Source organism: Candoia aspera, chromosome 5, assembly GCF_035149785.1.
Source record: "Candoia aspera isolate rCanAsp1 chromosome 5, rCanAsp1.hap2, whole genome shotgun sequence".
Taxonomy (NCBI): Eukaryota; Metazoa; Chordata; class Lepidosauria; order Squamata; family Boidae; genus Candoia; species Candoia aspera.
In genome coordinates, this window is record NC_086157.1 from 43,537,651 (window position 1) to 43,559,327 (window position 21,677).

At 36.5% G+C, this 21,677-nt stretch overlaps 1 protein-coding gene across 1 annotated transcript in view; it reads right to left on the reverse strand.

Annotated features, from left to right (window-relative positions):
- Positions 1-21,677, reverse strand: part of ANOS1 (anosmin 1) — a 128,949-nt gene that overhangs the window by 33,039 nt on the left and 74,233 nt on the right. Inside the window, exons 4-6 of the mRNA XM_063305075.1 lie at positions 14,387-14,609; positions 7,355-7,539; positions 6,024-6,153 (exon numbers count right to left, since the gene is read on the reverse strand). Coding sequence (XP_063161145.1) covers positions 6,024-6,153; positions 7,355-7,539; positions 14,387-14,609 — 538 coding nt within the window. The remainder of the gene's footprint in view (positions 1-6,023; positions 6,154-7,354; positions 7,540-14,386; positions 14,610-21,677) is intronic.

Below are 21,677 nucleotides of genomic sequence, written 5' to 3' on the forward strand. Positions count from 1 at the left end.
CAAGAGACACACAGACAGGCAGAACCCATCCTTAATGTGACAGCCACATATGAGCTCAAAGGCATGCAATGTTAAGAGACTAGGAGAGATGAAATGAGCTCTGGAATGGTAACAGTGGGAGGGGAGGATATAGACAAAAATAAAAGGAAAACATGGAAGAAGTCTTTTCAGGATCCAAATTGAGACATTAAAATGCCCCAGAAATGGAAGTGACAGCTGCCCACAGAAATCAATTAAGAAATCCAAAATTTTAATTAACACTAAACATCACTGTATCCATCCAAAAATGAGAATGGGAAGAAACAGCAGACTATGCTAAGTGTGCACAAAATATTTATTAATGAAAAAAGGGATAAAACCTGTCAAAGAAGGGACAAATTAAATTTTGCATTAGAAATTGTTCAGCTGTTGTTAATTGCTACAATTAATCTGCAGGAAAGTAACTTGTTACAAAAAAATGTGACCTTGCTAAGTATGTTTAAAAAGTGTATCTCACTTCTCTAAAGAAAATTGCTTTTCAAACATCTCCACTTTTTAAATCTGAAAACTTATGTAGAGAAATTAGCATGTCAATTTTTTTTTCTTTAGATTACTCATTACCTTTAAGCAAAATTATTTAGAAAATCTCCCTCCCTCCCTCCCTCCAATTCACCTTATGTGCTGTTCTGACTTAGCAAAGAGTGGATAAAAAGAAGAAAAGACTGAGGGATAATAATAAAAATTATTTAAGGATTTACTACCAAGATACTGTCATACCTCATCCTTTACTGCAAGTGAAACAAGTAGTTAGTACCATCTTAATCTAATGAAGGGAACTCATGAACAGATTCACAAATAGCCCAAAACATTCTATGTAACACAACTGTCATATCTAGAAATGTGCTCAAAACACAATATAAATGGGACACAATATAAATAGAATGAAATCTATCTTCAAAACTCTTAAGTGATGTACTCCCCATACACCTACACTGTTAACTTTCAGCACAGCAAAGTTCTCACTTCCTTCTAAGGTTCTCTGAATAATGGGTTATTATCAAGGCACTGAAATCATACTTGAATCCCATTAAACTTTAGTTAGTGGGACTTAAATGCACAGAAAATAACTTAAGCCACTATAAGTACAATGGTTTAAAACATACCTCATTCACTGGATTTCAATGCAGACTTTACATATAGTTCTGTTCAAGTAGTACCTTCAAGTATACAACTCAGTTCATGAGGGCCAACCAGCGGTCCCTTCTCTAAATTTTGCTGGTGACATCATTGCACAGCCACTCTCCCTGGGCACAGCATAATTGTCAGTACACAGGGATCCTTCGTATACAAAGACTTCTACATGACATGGAACCCTGATACTGCACAGAGAACCATTTGTATATATGTGAAGTCTTAGAGAGTAGAGGGGCTTAAAGAAGAACATAAAGGAAGGGCTTCTTGCTTGGTGAATTCAGCATTGGATTATTTGGTCTGTATAGAAAACATACCACACACTAGTATGCCACAAAAATCTTCAACTGTCTTTTTAAAATCTTTTCATCATACTGGTAGAGGTATTCCATGAGTACAATTCTTCTAGTAGATGGTCCCAGCAGAGGAGGGATGCTCACTGAGCATAAATATATGCTGGTCTTCCTCTGAGTTGGCAAAACAGTCATGTTTATCTCATGCTATACTATTTTGGCTGCCTATTACTATATTCAAAGCATCATTTGGATTATAAAAATATTCCATGTTCAGATGACCCACAGCAATTGTACATTTCAGCCATACAAATTTTAAGTGAATCATCTGGAATCTAATTCTTGCTCCATTTTGAAAACATATTCATGACTATAATTCTACAAAATTTCTCTGAAAGAACTATTTCTAACTTTCAGGAGGAGTTTCCAAGCTGTTTGAATCAGAAAAGCAAGGAAATCTTAGTCTTAGTTAATAATTACAAATTATATTTGGCAGGAGTCATTGTAGCATTACATACAATGCTCAGTATGTAACTGTGCCTGCCAAACTTCACAGGAGTCAGATTCTATATATTTATTCAAATAAGTAAACAAAAAGCAATTAATACCAACCTCTTTCATATGTTTATTTTTGCTGAGATTCAGTTCAGTAAGTCCAGCTCTCTAGTTGGCAGTAATGTATGCAACTTTAACATTCTCCTGATCTTATAAAAATACAGCTCATAAACAATTTTTTGTTATCATAATATTTGTGATTTTGCTAAGCAACACCAAAGCAAATATTACTTGAAAAATTCACCTTCATTTCAGCAATCACCTACAGTATATATTAAATTCACATAAATACATTTGTTTAGGAAATAGTCTGGGTATCATATTGATCAAGTTTATTAATATTGCAATTCCTGAAAGATGGAGATACAGGCTAAAATCCTACACTCAGTTTCCTACAATTAAATCCCATTCAATGGAATGAGATTTACTTATACATAGACATACATAGGATTAAACAGTAGAATGTTTAATTGAGGTCAGATAATACATTTTCTCTGAATTAACTGCTTTTATACCAGAGATAAACATGTGTATATTTAATTTATTTATTTATTTAATGGATTTATATGGCTGCCCAACTCAGTGTGACTCTGGGAGGTATACAACAACAATAAATAAACAGAAAAAAAAACATACCACATTAAAAAAAACAATCCAACGTTTAAAATATAAAATGGCAATTGAAAATGGTAATTAAACAACCAAAAGGAGACTCCACTCAACTGAACCCCCATGCCTGGGAGAAAGCCAGGTCTTAATGGCTTTTCTAAAGACAAGCAGAGTTGGGGCCTGTTATATATGCGGAGATCATTTCAGAGCACAGGGCCAGCCAACAAAAAGGCACACTTCCTAGATCCCATGAGATGGCAAAGTTTAAAAGGGGAGTTGTGAGGAAAATGCTCACTAAAAGCAAAACCAGGGCATTTGGAGATAAGACACATCGAAGTATACTTCATTGGAAATACTTAAGAGTGAGTCACTGGGCTCCCTGCCAGCAGACTGCACGAGAAAGCCCTGAGCAAGCCCACTGCCCCCATTATATATGTATTGGCAATAACATTGTAAGAGATAGATTACAGAAAGATAAAGGGGGTAATGTAATCACCCAGTGCCCTCTCTTCTGGAATGCTTTGATAAGCTATTAGATTGACCTCACCGTTACTTTTCACACTTGTAGTATCCTTCCTAATATTATCAACATGTACCATCAACATTGGTGTTTATTTGCACTCTCCTACTACCTAAATGCAAGAACTGCCTCCACTCCAGGCTCACAGCACTGGGTGTTAGGTTATGCAATTACACTACTGCTACTAAAAGCCATACCACATGATACTTTTATATATGCTCACTATAGGTTGGATGCTCTATACCACTACATTGGGAACCTGGAGCATGCCCTTCATATGGGAGCATATGAGATGGAGAGATATTCTTGGGAGAAAACAGTTCTGCAAGTAAGCCAGTCCTATCCTACGTAGGACTTTAAAGCTGATAATCTTGAATCACACCTGAAAGCCTATTAGGAGCTAGTGCACCTTGCAGAGTAGCAGTGGCACATGCGCTGTGCCCTTAACTATCCACCCCACTGATTCTGGACCAACTGAAGCTTCTGGATGGTCTTCAAGGCCAGCCCCATGTACAGCACATTGCAATAGTCCAATCAGGAGGTGAGAAGAGCATGAATGACCATGAGCAAGGTTTTCCAGTCCAGGAATGGGCACAACTGGTGCACAAGACAGAGTGTGCAAAGGATCCCCAGCCACAGCTGCCACCTACTCTTTGAGCAGGAGCTGTGAGTCCAGGAGGAGTCCCAGATTGTATGCCAAATCTGCAGTGGCAGATTGGCAGTGCCATTACTTGTAGAATCAAAGAACTACATAGGAGACTCTCACAGGCTTTGGTCACTGGGACAAAATCTTGATAGCTTCACTTGGATGGCTGGGGTAGAGATATATTCTTCAGAAGGGATCTCTTTCAGAGGCAGCAGAACCACCCCGTCCTAAGCATTTACTACCACTTGGATCCAGGTCCTATGGAGATGACTAAGGCATAGTCTTGTGATGTTATCTGGAATGAGTTCAAGCCTGGTAGTCCTGAGAAACTGGACAAGATCATTGGAGCTATAGGTGTGGCCACTTGTGTTTTAGATCCATTCTCCTTTCTACAGCTCCAAGGATCTTGTCCACTTCCTCAGGACTACCTGTCCCAAACTCATCACAGATAACATCACAATACTTGACTCAATCATCTCCATAAGACCTGCCCAGCTGGAGTCCAACTCAGAGAGAATCCAAGCAACTTTATCCACCAGGTGTCAAATCCTCACAGCAACTCCACAGATGCTTCACTGATCCCTCCTGGCCTAGAAGGGACTGGCTCACCCTGAACAGGGCTGCTGGCCAACACTGAGAGGACACAATAAGGATGGAGAAAAAATCCTTTTTTTACCACCCTTATTTACCCAAGGTAGGCTCTATCAAAGGCTCTATCTCATATTCACTCCTAGTTTTCTGCCAGCAGTGCTCTAGACATCTCTTCTGTTGCTTTATCCTCTACAGACCCTCAGAGACTCTCCAGGGGCCATACCAGGATCTGCTCACAGAGAAAGTGTAGATAGGCAGATTTGATCTTAAGCTGCTTCTGTGCCGCTTCCTGGCACAGGAAGCCTCACTCAAACTATGTATCAAAACCTCAGGAAAAATCCTAATCTCCCTCTGAAACTGAATAGGGTCCACTGGGTACCTGGGGCAAACCTTTGAATAGGCCCCATCTCCCTGCAGATTGCAGTTGCTATAGTAAATTCCAGGGTCACCAGGTAGTGATCAGCCCATGACAAGGGACAGAGGGCAACATCCCCCAACTCCAGATCATGTAGCCACCATCCCAAGACAAAAGCCAGGTCCAATGTCTGACCTGCCTGAGGGTTAGGCCCATAAAAAGCTGGGTCAGGTCTATGGTTATCCTGGTAGCATGAACTCCCATGCTGCCTCTGAATCTGCCCTCAAGGATGGCAGATTGAAGTCCCCCAAAACCCTAAGTCCAGGAACTCTACCACCAGCCCAGAGACTACGTCAAGCAGACCAGGCAGAGAGGCTGCTATGCAGCACAGAGGCTGGTACAACAGCAGAACTCCCAAATGATCCTTAAGACCCAACCTCCTCACAAATAGAGTCTCACATCTACTATCTGCAGAGCAGCACCCATGATAACCTTCAGGGTCTCCTTACAGCCAACAACGCAAACATCCCACCCCAGCCATAGAGTTATAGTTTACTAATAATTTAGCATATTTTATTTTTATGCTGTGAATGACTAAATGTACTACAATCAGACATTTTCAACAAACTTCCAAGAATCCTGAGACTGACTAAATTTAAAGAACATGAAGTGTAACAATGAAAACTAAGGAACATCATCAAGATTTACCAACAGTGGAGGTACATGTATTACCTCTTATTCCCTTCCATATAATTCATTCTGATAAAGATAAAAACAAGAAAAGGGAAACCTGTTAGAAGTAGTATTTTTCAGAATTGCTACAATATGATGTTCAATCTGAACAGGTACCTTCAAAGACACAAATCATACCACTATAATTTGCGTAAACAAAAGGAAAGGCATAAATAAAATATAAGCAACAGGTATAACACAAACAAGAAATCAGCATGAATGTTAATCTTCAAGCTTAACAACAATTCCATTGCTGATAGGTAGGCATTGCCCAACCCAGCAGTCTTATTTTCATGTTTCATTATCACTGTCACATTGAAGTAAACAGCCTTTAACTATTACTGCTAATGTGTTTCGTAATGAAAAAGGGAAGCATCTTCATTCAGAGATATCTTGTAGCACAAAGCATTAGTGGAATCTTAAATATATGTGGTTACTTCAGAACACAAAATTTAAAAACCCTGAGTTACTTGTTTGAACCCTCTGCTGAACTTGATCACATGTGTTGATTCAACTAAAGGTGGTTGTGGAATGAAGAGCATTAACACAAACCTTTTGAGGAGCGAAAGTGTTTGCTGGGAGCTGTAAAACCTCTTGTTCCATGCACATTTATGGCTGCTACTCTAAACTGGTACCACCTGCTGGGCCTGATGTCAGAGAATTGTACTCTCTCATCTGTGGTCTGCAAAATAAAATCTAGTTATTAACATACACATTTACCATTTTTGTGATCACCATCAACTGACTTTATACAGTACTTGACTGATTAAGAGAGGAATTCCTTTTCCCATTTTTCATGGAATGAAAATTAGGCTTGGTTAGATTTTTCAAATCATCTATTTCAGCCATCCATAAGTCTCTAGGATTTGACCCAGAGAGTTTTTCTTTATCTGATCCAGTTAAAAAAAAATACAACTGAAGTTACTAGAGTTTGACCCTGGTACATTTCATATATGCAATCCATACTACAGATATATGCAACTGTCATAACTTTGTGCATTTTTCACATCATACCATTTTATACATACATTTGACCAATTATATTTTATTTCTTTATATACTGATGAGCAGAGCACCCTAAAATGCAAACATCAACATGTATCAACTCTTTCAATATTTTTTTTCCTGCTATAAATGCTTCTGGAAGCCATCCCATAGCATTATGTAGAAGCAGACATTATACACATACACAGGGTATAAGGCATATATTAAAAAATATCTCTTGCGCATCTTAATTTTCAACAAGACAGCATGCAAAACAAGCCCAAGCCTTCCCTTCAACACCATTCCCCAAAGCTCAAGGTCAAAGAAAACTGAGATTTGTATAATCTGTTCTTGCCATAGCAAGTTTATATTACCTAACCCCTGTCCCAAATCAGAGATAAAAGATAGGTGCATGTAGGGAGCTCATTCATTCTATTTCTAGAACAAAACAAATACATTTATAATATATTCACTAATGGTTCAATTGGGGAAGACTGGTAATATCTTTATCAAGTGCAGAAGCACAGAATCACCTTACGTATTTCTACCAGAACAAGAGATAACCAGCTTATTCTTGTTGCTACCAGACCTCCACATACTTGGCAAGCTCCAAGCTGCAATTACTTATTTTCAAATTAAGCATGATCTCCTTTCTCCTCTATAGCTTCTAAAGCAGACCTGAAGAAAGGAGCAGGAACTTTTCTTTGACCTTACACAGTATCTCAGATATATAGCACAAACCTCAAGGAGAAAACACTATACTTCAGTAAAAGAGGTCCTGGGTATGTTTAATGTTTGATGCAACTAACACCAGTCAAAAATGTTTAACCTCTGATTAACATTAATGATATTAAGGAAGAAGATATTAAATATAATAGAATTATATTAAAAGGACTGACCTGTGCTACAGTTTGCCAACTTGTTGCATCATCCTCACTAGGATGAATCCCATAATTCCATCTCCTTTGTACCACATAGAGCACAGGTTCAATGGAGATATTGAATTTTGAAGACCATTTAATTTCCAGTTGTCCAGAGTGAAGTTCACTAAATTTTAATTCCTTTCTGGGTTTTAAAGGAACACCTAAAATACACAATATCCATAAAAATAAATTGCATTCACAACTATTTGATTTGCAGAAGCAGGTGTATGTCATGTATACAGAATACCTATCCTCACATTTTATCTATTATCTTAACTTTGCCTTTAGATGAAATATACCACAAATAACTCAACTGGAATTAATATATTAGCTTACACATTCATTATCCCAATAGCAAATGTACTTTTGCTTATATTGTTTTATTATTTTAAAATGATGCGCTGTGAGCAAACTTTAATACTGAAAAGAAAATGTTAATCAGTTGAACTGTAAATGTATGTATGGAGATAAGCAGCCATTTATATGACTTGGTGGTTGTAATAAACACTGTAATATTTGCAGAAGTGGCTTCTATTTCCTCCCGATGGGAGGAGATGGACGGGGACAGATTGGATAAATAAAAAATAAAATAAATAAATAAAAATATTTTCAAGTGGTGCATCTGTACAAAGCCACTGACACTTTTTTAAAACTGATTCAGTACCCAGAAGAGTTTACATGGAAAAACAAAGCCAACTTGGGTGAGAATATAGGATGTAATTAGAAGATGTCATATAAAGAACTAAAAGATTACCCTATAATTCTATAAGATATGCAATTTATGTGATGCTTCTGTATAAGACAGAAATTAAAGGTTCACATTTGGCTTCAGAATAATTGATTTCTGACTGAAACTTTTCATTATGATAAATATAGGGTGTCAGTGAAAATAGTAATACTATTTCAAGTTTATTTCTACTCTGTTTCCACATTTTTTTACTATCGTTTTTCTAAAAAACTGGTAAGACTTCTAAGTGTGGCATATATACACACTTAATACAGAAGTAGTACAACTTCTAGGACATGATTTTTTTTCTAAACCTATATCTAAGAAAACTTTCTTTGAGAAACTACAGATGTGCTACACTTGTTAGAATTATGTTTTGCTTTGTTTATTGGACTTGTTACAATTATGTGGTGTGGTGTGTGTGTCACTAAAATCATTCCCAGGGTAAATCAGAGGTTTATTTCTTGCCAGCCTCCACACTTTCCTTGATAAATCAATTGCCTTTTCTATAAATCTAACATTTTCTCTAACAAAGAAAGAAGGAAGAACAACTCCAAAATGATCAGGAATAAAAAAGGTTGTTAGCAAATCAATTCATTTTTATATTTATATATACTTCAGAGCAACAGTTTAGCTTCTCAATAAAAATAATTTAATTATTATGTGCAATAACCCTCTAGCTTGCATTCTAAGAAACGTACTATCTGCTTTGCATTATGGTTAGTTGGATTCACTTGATTGGAACTAAGTCAGCCCCAGTGGTGGTTGTAATTGTGTGCAGATGGGTCTCATGCAGTACAGCACAGCACAAGTGCATTTTAGATTATTCCAATACAACCAGAATAATCAATTTCATGTCCAGATGCATAGTTTCAGGTTAGAAACATGCTCTGATTCAGATAAAAAGGTTTATAACAATCACCAGAACACACATCACTCTCCTGAAATCCAAAGAACTTGATCTTCTATGATATATATTCATTCATTCTCATCTTATTCTGGGGAAACATCTGAAAAAAATTACTTGGCATGCCAAGCTCAGCCTCCACATTGGGTTTAATGCTTCAGAGACATGGATATAAATTCGATAGGTTCAAAAGTAAGAAAGACTGTCCATGATAATTTTTCAAAAGTCTGCTTGGCTTGAACTACAAACCTTAAATATAATATATACCTAATGGAAAAATATACTATTTTGAAGAACATCTATTTTCTCCCTCTTCCAAAAAGAAACAGGAAAAATAAAACTATTATGAAAAAGTAAAAACTGAGTCTAATCCTACACATTTGTGCAGGTATAATTAACTTAATGGGGTTTACTTTTGAGTAGACTTGTACAGAATTGCACTGCCAATTTTAACTGCCATAGATTAGGCTGAATAGTTGCTGGAGACAGTATTAAAAATGGTTCATTAGGTTGGGTATTAAATTTAGATATTCATTTCCAATACAATGTACAATGAATTTTATAATGATCTAAATTCTTATCTTTATAGGAACAACTATTGTAACATTGAGAGTGGAAAACTACTTAGAAATTTACACTTCATATATTCATTTATCTTGTATTCATTTTCTCTTTTTTTACTTAAGTGACCATCTTAACTGTCAATAATTCTACAATATGACAGTATCTCAAGGAATGCCTTTCATTCAGTGTGTAAAATATGTATGGTTTTAATATATTTTCTCTGTTATTTTTACATTAAATAAAATACAATAAATTCTAAAAATTAAAAAGAAATACTTAAATTTCACATGTATAAAAGCAATACATGTGAAAACCGTCTAATATTTCCTTCAGTTGTAATAAAATATTTAACTAAATATATTCACTATGGCCTAACTTAGATAAGGATAAACACACATGGCTGAAACAATCCATCCAACGTTCAATTGTCTCGATTTAATTCATTGTTTAAAAACTGAATTAAAGTGATGAAATTGAAGAAAGTTATATAATTTCATTAGCCTTATAGAGCAAAGCGGGGTGTGTGTGTGTTAGATATAGAAAGGCCAAATCAAAAGAAAGGTCAAATCACAAAGAAGAACAGTGGTGGATGAAAAGCAACGGACCCGTCCTCCCACACTTCTATAGACACCCAAAAATACACAAGCCCAACATACCTCTTCATCCAATTGTATCATTACCAGAGACCTCAACTTACAACATAGCCAAAGAACTTACAAAAAAAGCTTGTACATCTCACAGAGGGGAGTGAATATTCTATCAATTCCCCACTACAGTGCCTCCAGAAAATCAAAGACCTAAAAATAGAAGAAGATGAAATGATGGCTTCATTCGATGTCTCAACATTCTTCACGTCCATAGGTGTAGAACTAGCGAAAGAATCCATGGCAGCAGTAATACACAACACACTCAAGCTAGCCAAATACATTAAGATTAAAATACCCAGAATCATGGACCTTGCCAACCTCTGCCTCACCACCTACTTTCAGTTTGATGGACAAATATACCAACAAATTGGAGGAACTCCCATGAGATCACCACTCTCAGGACTCATAGCAGAGACCATAATGCAGCATCTAGAAATTACAGCACTCCCACACGTACAACCAAAAGTATGGATCCAGTATGTAGATGACACCTTAGTCATAATAAAAAGGAACAACTAGAAAAAACATAGAAAACAATCAACAACATCTTGGAAGGAATATCATTCACAAGGAAAGAAGAAAACAACAACACACTACCCTTCCTGGATATCCTCATCAGCAGAGTAAATGACAGCAAATTAGAAACCCAGGTCTACCAAAAAACAATCCACACTAACCAAGTGCTCCATTAGCAAAGTAACAACCCAACTTCCCACAAGAGGAGCTGTATAAGAACATTATTCAGACAAGTATAAATGCACTGCAGCAACCCAGAACACCAGAAAAAGGAAACAGACTGTCAATACAACATCTTCCAACAAAATGGATGCCCATGCAACTTTATTAAAAAGTGCCTGACCACTCAACCCACTACAGCACAACCAACACAAGCAATGAAAAGGATAACACTAACATACATCAAAAACATCTCAGAAAGAACCAACAGACTATTACAACCACACAGCATCATCACAGCACACAAACCAACTAATGCCCTCCAAAACATCTTGAGTAAACCAAAACACCCAGTGGCCCAAGAAGAAAAAACAGGAATCATCTACAACATACAGCGTAAGGACGGTAACAGCCATTGTTTCGGACAGACAGGCAGAAGACTAGCAGTCCATGAACACCAACTCCTTAATCTCACAACATATGGACAGACTCAACCATAGTTTCAACTGGGAAACTGAACATCCTAGACCAAGATAAATCCAAAAATGCTAGGGAATTCCCGGAAGCTTGGCATTCAGATCAGCCACCAATAGACATATAGAGATAAACCATATTTACACACCATTCAAAAGAAACAATTAAAAAAACTAAGAAGGAAACAAAAAGACCAGAACACCTCCTCTCCATCAACCAACACCCAGGAAAACAGAGATTAACACTAAACAAGCAATCAAGCAGAAAATAATACCTTAATCAAGGAACTACCAAGGAGAAAACCACACTCCCAGCAACACTGGCAGGGCAGGCTACTGTATATAAACAGGGAGCAGACACCACACTCACTCACGCTGATGATGTTACCAAGTCTGGTAATGAAACATCTTCACACAAACAACCAAGCTCAGAGAGCACCAAGGACTCCACAGAATTAGATATAATTTAACTGAGGTTTGTTGACTTTTTAGTTTTGTTCAGTTTTTTTTAAATGTTCCTCTACTCCCCTCTGTAGTTTTTCTGCTTTTCTAGTGGTGCCCATTTTTCTTTTTAAATCTATAATCCCTTAAGGAGAAGTGAAAAATAAAATGAAGCTTTTTTTTTCTCTTTGTATGCTTTAGTCCCTTTTGGCACCCCATAGTTCTACAGTCACATGATCTTTCACAGCTTCCAGTTCCCCTTATCTCCTTGTTTAATGAAATCTGCTAATTGTCCTTCTTAACAAGTTTAAACAATCCTCTTTCCCATAGAGGTATGTATTATTTATTTAATTAATCCCAAAGTAGTTTAAAGTAAGCAATATTCAAATTCAGCTGTCCCTTTAATCCATTTCAAACTTTCATAATTCAAACTCTTGGTAAGCTTTATGCTTTTGGTTCTTTTTAAGTCCAAAAAGTTATTTCTTTAGTTTTTACTTTAATCTTGTTCCTGGGTCAAAGGTACAATCACTGGGTAGTTTAAGGGCTCTGCTGCTTGGAAGATCTCTGTAACTTCAAATTTTTTTCCACTCTAACATGTGCTGGAAAGTGGAGTGGGTGAACCCAATTCCTTTAGCAGGCGCCGCTTGAGACTGTGAGCTTGATCTTTTCTCCCGCAGCTCCCAGCACTCTATTTGCAAGTCACCTGCAGGGTCCCTCCAGATCCTGCAGGCTTCCTTGCGAGAAGCTGCTGTCCAAAGCCCAAGAGGGTGATAGCCAGAGAAGCCGGAGAAGCTTGGTCCAGAAAAGCTTGTCCAGAGAAGCTCTGCTGGTCCAGGTTCACCACCCGGCCACCAATCTCCACTGTTTTCCCCATTTGGAAGTCTTCCTTGTTCATTTTCTCTTTTAGTTGGGAGGGGGGGTTAGTTCCCCCTTCCTTTGATAGCTTTGTATTGTCCTTTTTCCTTTTTATATAATTTTGTTAATACAATGGGTTAGACTTCTTTTATAAAGCATATAATCCTCTATCTAATAGTAATATAGTGATAAGTTACATTGCATTTTAGTTTATATATAATACTTCAAGCAAATAACTTCTTCAAAGAAATGTGTAATTGTAGTATTTTTAAAATTCGAATCAATTTTTTTAAAAAATAATTTACCATTTTTCTTCAGACAACAGATTATCAGAATCTCTTATTAAAGGAAAAAGAAGAGAGGTGTGTGTATGTATATGTGTATGTATATATGTATGTCTGTGTATATGTATATCAAATAGGAAGATGCCTTTTAATACAATTCATAAGATTTCTCATTTATTACCTCATCTCTACTCCCCAAAGTTACTTTAACCAATTACTATGAATTGCAATAATCATGTCTTGTCCCTGAATACTTATCTATATATGTGCCCTGAATATTTGTGTTCATGAAAACCTTATTTTATTGTCACCTATTGTTATTTTGTATGATAATCTATTCTAGTGAAATCATTCCCTCTAACACAGTAAAATGGTCATGTAATCATTCCTCACTATTACAGAGCTCTTAATCTTATTTCCACTAAATCTAAGGAGAGGAATGACATATTGATTTCAAATGCCATTTTTATCCTTCAAATTAATTTATTTAACTGACTAAATTCTCTATACATGAGATTTTATCATTAGATAAGCTACTTCTTTGAAATAATCAGCCAATTCAGTGTTGTATTAAAATGTCTATGATGCAAATTAAATTTTCATTTTTAAAATTTATAACCATTTAAACTTTTTTGATTGAGGGAATTTATGAACCCTAGCTATTATATGGTTTTTACATTGGTTTGGCTTTTATGGCTTTCCTTAAAGAAAGTCTAGGATTTATATTCTTAAAGAATAAACATTTTTGTCAAGGTTTTGAACTATCTTACTTGTTAGGGCTGTGTGAGGCTCTTTAATTTGTCTCCATCAAGAACTTGATGCTGCATGCTTAGTGGGATGATTCTGTTTTGCCAACTCAAAGAGGCAATATTTTCCTCAGGGAAGTATTTTGCCTCCGTGAAGCCTCACTGGGGCCATTTCCTCAAAAGGGACATATAACCCTAACCCTAACCCTGAGAAAAATAAAGGTATATGAGTATACATTTGTGTGTACACACACGCACATACACAAATTCATACTTGTTTAATAAATATCAACCTATAGAAACCCATGGAGAAAACATGAACAATTTTGATCATCTACTTCTTCACTTCTATACCTTATGTTTAAAAAAATGATGAAACGTTTTAGCATCTCATGTATGAATTTTCCCTACCCACTTTACTGTAATACTAGTTTATTATAATGATAATTGTTAATACAAACTATTATTCACTCCTCACCTGAATTTTTAACCAAGATCAAACTTGTATTTTGTTTCCAATTAAAATCTAAACTTGGCCTGATGCTGGTGCCCATATTATCACTAATCCCCATCACCGCAACCCAAGAACAATGTGGGAAAGCTGATATACTTAGATGAGGTGGATGTGAGTAAATACACACACCTAGACACACACTTCTTCACTAGTCACCTCTAATAACAATCTCTACCTTTATATAGATTTTTGGGCACTTGACACGTATGTCCACACCCATTGGAACAGCACTTTTTCACCCCAGAGCATTCGTTGTCAGCCTCACAGCTTTCAACACAGGCAGCTGCAAAGCCACTGGCCTTCTCAGGTGCTGGACAGTCTCCTTGCTTCACTGACAGGATGTATTTCAGGAACTCACAGCTAGTTAGGCATTCATAGTTCTTCCTGGGGAAAAGAGGCTACAGGGGAAAGAAGAGAATGAAAAAGCCCTCAGTACAAAAAGAAATCACAGTGAAATACATCCAAATTTCTGGAAAGATAATTTATATTTCCAACCATTTGAGACCTACCCCACAGTTTCATTTAACTACAGATGTAAGAGGTAGGGGTGAATCAGAGAAGCAACAAGGAGAGGAAAAAATGAAACATTTCCTCCAATTCTCATTCACAGCTGCTTTTCCCTCATAAAAAACAATCCGTCAGTTTTCCTGTTGCACATGTGTACATCATGCACCCCATGGTTTTTAGTAAAAAGTTTTTTTTCATTTCGCAGATTCTCTTCCATACTTTTGTCATGCATACTCATAGCCTTATTGGCAACAGATCAAATGTGCCCATTTTGAATCTTCACTTTGTTGTTTAGCTGATGTGAATAGTATTACTCTAATGATTTAATGAAATGCAGTTTTAAAAATCTCACTTACAACCAGGAAAAGTTCATTCTTCCTAGTCAGCCAACTCTTTACTCAGAAATAATCACAAACTTAACATCTTAATCTTACATTTATAGCCATGACAATGTCATCATTATTTAATATAATCTGGATCAAGTATGAATGCATTTAAAAATGAATTATTTTGATCAAATTCCTTTACATTAAAAATATAATCAACGCAAACTTACTTCTGTTTTAGAGCCAAAATCCACAACACACATTTTAAGATTTACCAGAAATGTAGTACTATATTCTTCATTTTCATTGTATTATATTCTATAGAAATGCTACATATAATATCATCTAGGATGATCTATATGGAAGTGATAAATAATTTAGAATATAAGCTTTTGATTCAAGAAATCGCATCAGTATATCTCCTCTTTCCTCATTTCATCAATATGCAATTAAATACATCAGTCATTTTTCATCCAAGAATAGATTTCTTTAGTATTGTTCTTCTGCATTATCAGTAGAACTTTCGGCAGATTTCTACTCTTATGTGCATAATAATTTCCATTCTCCAAATGAAATGCAATGAACATTTGAAATGCCCAAATGAAAAACCATAACAATAACAAACCTACTTTTGCTATTTATGCCAATAACAAAAATTTAAAAAACCTTGCGCCTGTGCCTCATTTCCACAGGACTAAGTCTACATTGGCTAAAAACTAGTACTTTCACTTATTTGAAAATATTGTTAGCCACTATGAGGGGATTCTTTTGAGAAATGGTACAGACCTCCAACAAAGGAGACTATATTCCCTGTATTTCCAGGGAGGCTTTTATTATATAAAAGTTTAACAAACTTACTTATTTCCTAACTTCTACTCTAACACTTATCACTAAACCTATGCTACATTATACAGTACTAATCTCTATGCCTATTTGTTTACCTAATTCCTGAACAGTTCTATGAACACTTCTGTTCTCCTTCGTTGCCTGAGCTTATAAAAAGTCTTTAGCCACCATTTAGCCACCTTCAAGTTAGTTGGCTTCCGTTGCTGTCAGCTGCTGTTCTGAAGTGCTGTTGAAGTGTTGGCTTGGCAGTGTCTCAGTCCAGGGATGGAGGGGGTGGGGGAAGGAAGGTGTTTTACCAGATGCTGGCTGGCTGTAGGCTCTCATGAGGCTGCTTCCCCTTTAGCTTGTCTCCAGTTGGTTTGCTTTCCAGGAAACTCCTGACTTTCCTTGCTGAAAACTTTCTTCTTCAGAGAACGTAAAAATGCATCATGTCAAAGCGTCAATGCATCAAGTCCTTGACTTGATATAAACCAATATAGAAGATTTGGCTGAAGGAGTGGAAGCAGCAGGAACACTAGGTGAAACTGACCATGTAATTCTGAGGTCCTTGATTTGAAGAGAAATGCACTCAAATGTGACACTTGGACTTAAAAAAATTGATTCTTTTTCCCAAATAAAAGGAAAAGAGTCAATAAATAATTACTTAATAAAAACAGTAAAGTGCTAACAGGTAACAAAGAAATGGCAAAAGTACTTAACCCGTATTTTGGCTCAGTGTCACTAAGTAGAGGGTATGTGTTCCATCAAACAATCATGTAGAACAAGATGAATTGACAGAATCAATCTTGAAATTGATAGAAACATGGTCAGGGAATACCTATTCAATTTGAACATTTAAAACTGCAGAGCCAGAATATTTGCATTTTAGTGTACTAAAGGGACCCTATAATGAACTGGCTGAAATCTTTGTGTGTTATATTTGAGAAACTGTAGAGATCTGGGGAAGTAATTGAATGACAGCAAATGTTTTCATTTTCTTTAAAAAAAAGTGGAAGGGGGGAAAGGATCCAGGAAACAGTAGATCAGTCAGCCTGACATAGTGACCAGGAAGGTTCCAGAGCAGATAAAAGGAATCAATCTGTCAGTTAGTAAAATTCAGCAAAGATTAATCAAGCTTTCCAGACTGATCTTGATTTCCTCAAAGGATTGTGTTAATGCTGTAGGTGTATTATGTCTTCATTTAGGAAAGTGTATGATAAAGTAACTAGTGACATTCTAACTGGTTATATTAGACATTCTTATCATTACAAAATAGTTAAATGTGAGATAGTAAGCATGACAATTAGATGAATTCATAACTGGAACAAAACTGGTACCAAAGAACTCTCATCAATGATTGCTCATCAAACTGGACACAGGCACTGAGGGGGTCATCTTACACTCTAGGCATTTATTAATAACTTGAATGTATTATTAATAATTTGAATAAAAGAGGGAAGGAATGTTTATCAAATTTGTCGATATCACAAATGTAGGTGGAATAACTAACCACATAAAAAAACAGCACCAAACCGCAAAATAATTTTGAAAAGTTAGAAGCAGTTTTCAAAATATGGGTCATGACCCACCCAGGGCCTCTCAGGAAACTAGGCAGAGGATGCAAATCTTTCTTTAAAAAATGGACTGGGCATGCAGAGGGAAAGCAAAAGTTCTGTCAACACTTGTTTCTGCTTTTTGAGGGTAAGCCCACCATGGGCTTTCACAAGCTAAGTGGACAACAAAGCCCAGAGCAAGTTTTGAGAAAAGGCTAAAACCATGGGTCTAGCTGTTAAAAACATTTGCCATGAAGCAGTTTTATTGTTCATTATTTAGTTTTATTCATAGGAAGTCTACATGAATTCATTCATTATTTTAGGTTAGGATTCCCAAACTGTGAATCATGACTTGCTGGGAGTCAACAGCAAATCTGAGGTGGATCGCAATTTTTTGGTGGGCTTGTACATATAAAACTGGATTGCTGCCTGAACTTGCAACTGACTTTTTTGAGCAAAGTTCTGACAGAGCTACCTACATTTTTGTGTGGCTAGATGGCATGGATTTATCTGATGTAGTGCCATCAAAATATTTATTTATTTGTCAGATTTGTCACCACCCATCTCCTCCCACCAGAGGGACTCTGGGCGGTTTACAACAATAATCAATAAACAATAAATATACAATAAAAGACAATAAAAGTACAATATATAAAATACAGTATCTAAAAATACAGTTACAGGTAAATAATAATTATAGATAAAAATAGAGTCCAAATGGCAGATGACAACTCAGTCCTTGTATGCGCCGAGCACTCTAGGGCACTAGCCATCCCCAAACATGATTACTCCCCTCCACACCCCAAGCCAGGTGGCAGAGCCAGGTCTTCAAATTCCTCCAGGAGGCCAGGAGCGATGGGGCTAACCTCACCTCTGGGGGCAAGATGTTCCATAGGGCGGGAGCTACTGCAGAGAAGGCCTGCTTCCTGAGCCCCACCAGACAGAATTCTCTTACTGGTGTGGTCCGCAACACGCCCTCTCTGCATGATCGGGTGGGACGGGTTGACATAATGGAGAAGAGGCGGTCCCTCAGCTGTCCAGCTTGTCAAAGCAAAGCAAGCAGCAGAGCTCACAGAGAGCAGAAGATGCTGTGTGTATAGCCACCTGTGAAAGTCATCCCCCAATTTCCTTCCCCAGTTCCCCCTGTTGGATGGGGATAGATTCCTGATGATTGGAGTAGCACAAATGATCTCTGGTTCTAAATGGGGTTGCACTCCCCACACAACTGAAGAGCAGGTGGTAGCCACAGCCAAGAGCATCTTTGCATAACTCCATATTGTGCACCAATTGCACCTATTCCTGGCTTGGGAGGCCCTGCTTGTAGTCACTCATGCCTTGATTACCTCCCATTTCGACTATTCAAATATTCACTCTAAGGGGTGCCTTTGAAGACTACTGAAAAGGTATAGCTGGTCCAGAATGCAGCAGCGTGGATAGTTATGGGAGCTGCACTGTCTTCCTATAGGCTTCCAGGTACAATGCAAGGTGCTGGTTATCTCATATGTAGCTTTTAATAGCATAGAGCTGGGTTACTTGTAGGACCATCTACCTGTGATTGTATCTGTTTATCCCATGAGATTCAACATCATGGGCATGCTTCAGGTTCTATGAAACAATGTTATTTAATGAGACTAAGGAGGTATGTTTTATCTGTCATGGCACCTTTTGGAACAGCATCCCCCTGAGATTTTGATGGCTCCAAGCCTGTTAGCTTTCTATCAGGCTTTAAAAACTTGATTTTGATCCTGACATTGAGACAGGATATTGGATATTGGATTTGGTAAATAGTTTGGGATATGGAACTTGTTGGCCTCAGTTTGTGCTATGTTATGTTGTGCCTTGCAGCTTTTATGTTTCTTCTCCATTTTTCTGTTTGTGATTTAATCCTATGTCAGCCACCCAGAACTGCAATTTATGAACTGGGCAGCTATACAAGTTGCATATATAAATGGATACTAAATAAATTATCTTCTGAAATTTCTATGAAAGTTGCCAAATTTTGTTCAGTTGTGATTGCAGTTAAAAGATGCTGGATTTGAATTACACTAAAGTTTGGATGGCCTGGTTATTTATGCCTTACATCAACAATTGCTAGTATTGTATGTCTGTCACTAACTTCTATCCTCCTAATAATTTCTCATCTTGTTTTATTGGTTTATATTGAAATATTGCTTTCCCTTTGGCTTTGACTGTAAATCAAATAAATAAATACAGTTCTTAATACCACACTGCAAGATGGTAATCAGATTTGCATTTTAACTCACCATTCTTCTCTGAAATTATATTTTCAGAACTATTTCTCCGATGCAGAGACTGTATTAAAAAAAGCCATTTGAAGCTAAATTGATATATGGTGAATTCATAACTACTAAGAAGTAATTCACAGATGTATCTTCTGACATTTCTTTGAAAATAAAATTCACAGAACATCTCTCCCTGAATTTTTGATCAGTGTACAAAATGAGTACAAAAAGTTAAGTGAGAAATCTATGAACATTATGATTCTATTTGCAACACCCTATTTCTGTGAGTTAGGATTTTCTACTGTCGTTTCTGTAAAGAACAAATACACATTCCAAATAAAATGTGGGACAAGAAATGAGAGATGCCACCTCAATAATAAAACTCAGAGTTCAAGAATTATGTAAACCACACCAGTGCATACATCCTATAAAAAATACAGTAGTTGTTTATTTACCATGAAAAGTTTTTGTTTATAAAGCTGAAAGATTCTATTGTTGTTTCTCTTGATATATAGTTTACAATTTCATTATTAAATTAAATTGCACATTTATTTCTTGCCAAACTCTAATTCCAATTAATTCATTAGTATGGTTTATGGGGGCAAGGTTCAGTATCACACAAATTCATTCATCATTTTATGAAGTCATGGCTTCACAAAAGTTAAGGAGCTCAGTTTGAGGGGATCACTTTATAGTACAGTTTGAGAAACCCTGCTTCAGATAAATTGACAGGAGAATAACAGAATTAAATTTAACAAAGAAAAGTGCAAAGATTTTCACTTAGAAAACAGAAATTAAATGCCCAGGTATAGGATGGCATTTATTTATGTAAGCAGTAGTTGTGAAAAAGTTTTTGAAATACTAGTTCATAAGAAACTAGATATGAGACTAAAGTTTAATGTGGCTGCAAAAAAAGGCAAATGTAATTTTAGATTGCATCAACAAAAGTATAAATAACAGGGAGTAAATGCACTTTGTTCTACTTCAATTATCTCTAACTTCAAATACCATGTCCACTTCTGGGTAACATGTTTTAAGAATGATGCAAACAACTTGTAACAGGTTAAGAATGAGAGTGATCGAAGACAGGGAAGGTGCTGGACATATTTAGCCTTAAGAAGAGAAGATTGAGGGGGAAAATATAATAGCAGATTTCAAATATTTTAAATGAAAATATCAAAATACTTTGCAATAATGAAACAATGGATTTAAGTTACCCAGCTGAAGTTAGAAAAATAATTCCTAAGGTAAGAGTAGCTCAATAATTGAATTAACTACACAGAGAAGGGATGAGTACATCATCATTGGATTTGTTCCAGACAGATGCCTACTTGGGATGCTTTAATCTGAATTCTTGAATTGAGCAGGGAGGTTGGACTTGACAACCTAAATGGAAAGAACCATTTTTCTTCCTTTCCAACTCTATGATAATGTATGTCTCCTTTTGGGAACAATATGAACATTTCATAGCCTTCTTCTGTGTGATCTCTCTTCAAATCTCTGAAGAGTGCTATCATAATCTCCTTAAGCTTTTCTTCTAAAGACTAAAACTATCTGGTTCCCTCAATCTCTTCTTACAAACTCAATCTGCTGTCAACCTTTGTTACCCTTCTTTAAACGTGATCCAATTTGTCTGAATATTTGTCAAAATATGATGCCCAGAATGGACATAATAACTGATGTGGGTATGACAAGTACAATACCTTTTGTCCTACATTTCTAAGGGAAACGTTTTTATTGCTCCTATTGCAAACAATTAGGGAACTTGAAGCCTTTCCAATTGACTTCAATCAGAGAGAGATCTATTAGTATATTACTTTTTTTCATCTTTGAGTTAAAAGAATGAGTACAAAAGTTGTTACAGCACAAGGGAAATGTGTGACCTATTCTTGTATATACCAATCATACACAGGAGCCTAAAAGAGAAAACAACCCCACTGATGATAAACTTTGAAATAACTGTCGTATAGTTTTAAAAGCACTAAAGATCAGTGCTAGTTGCCTGTGGGTCA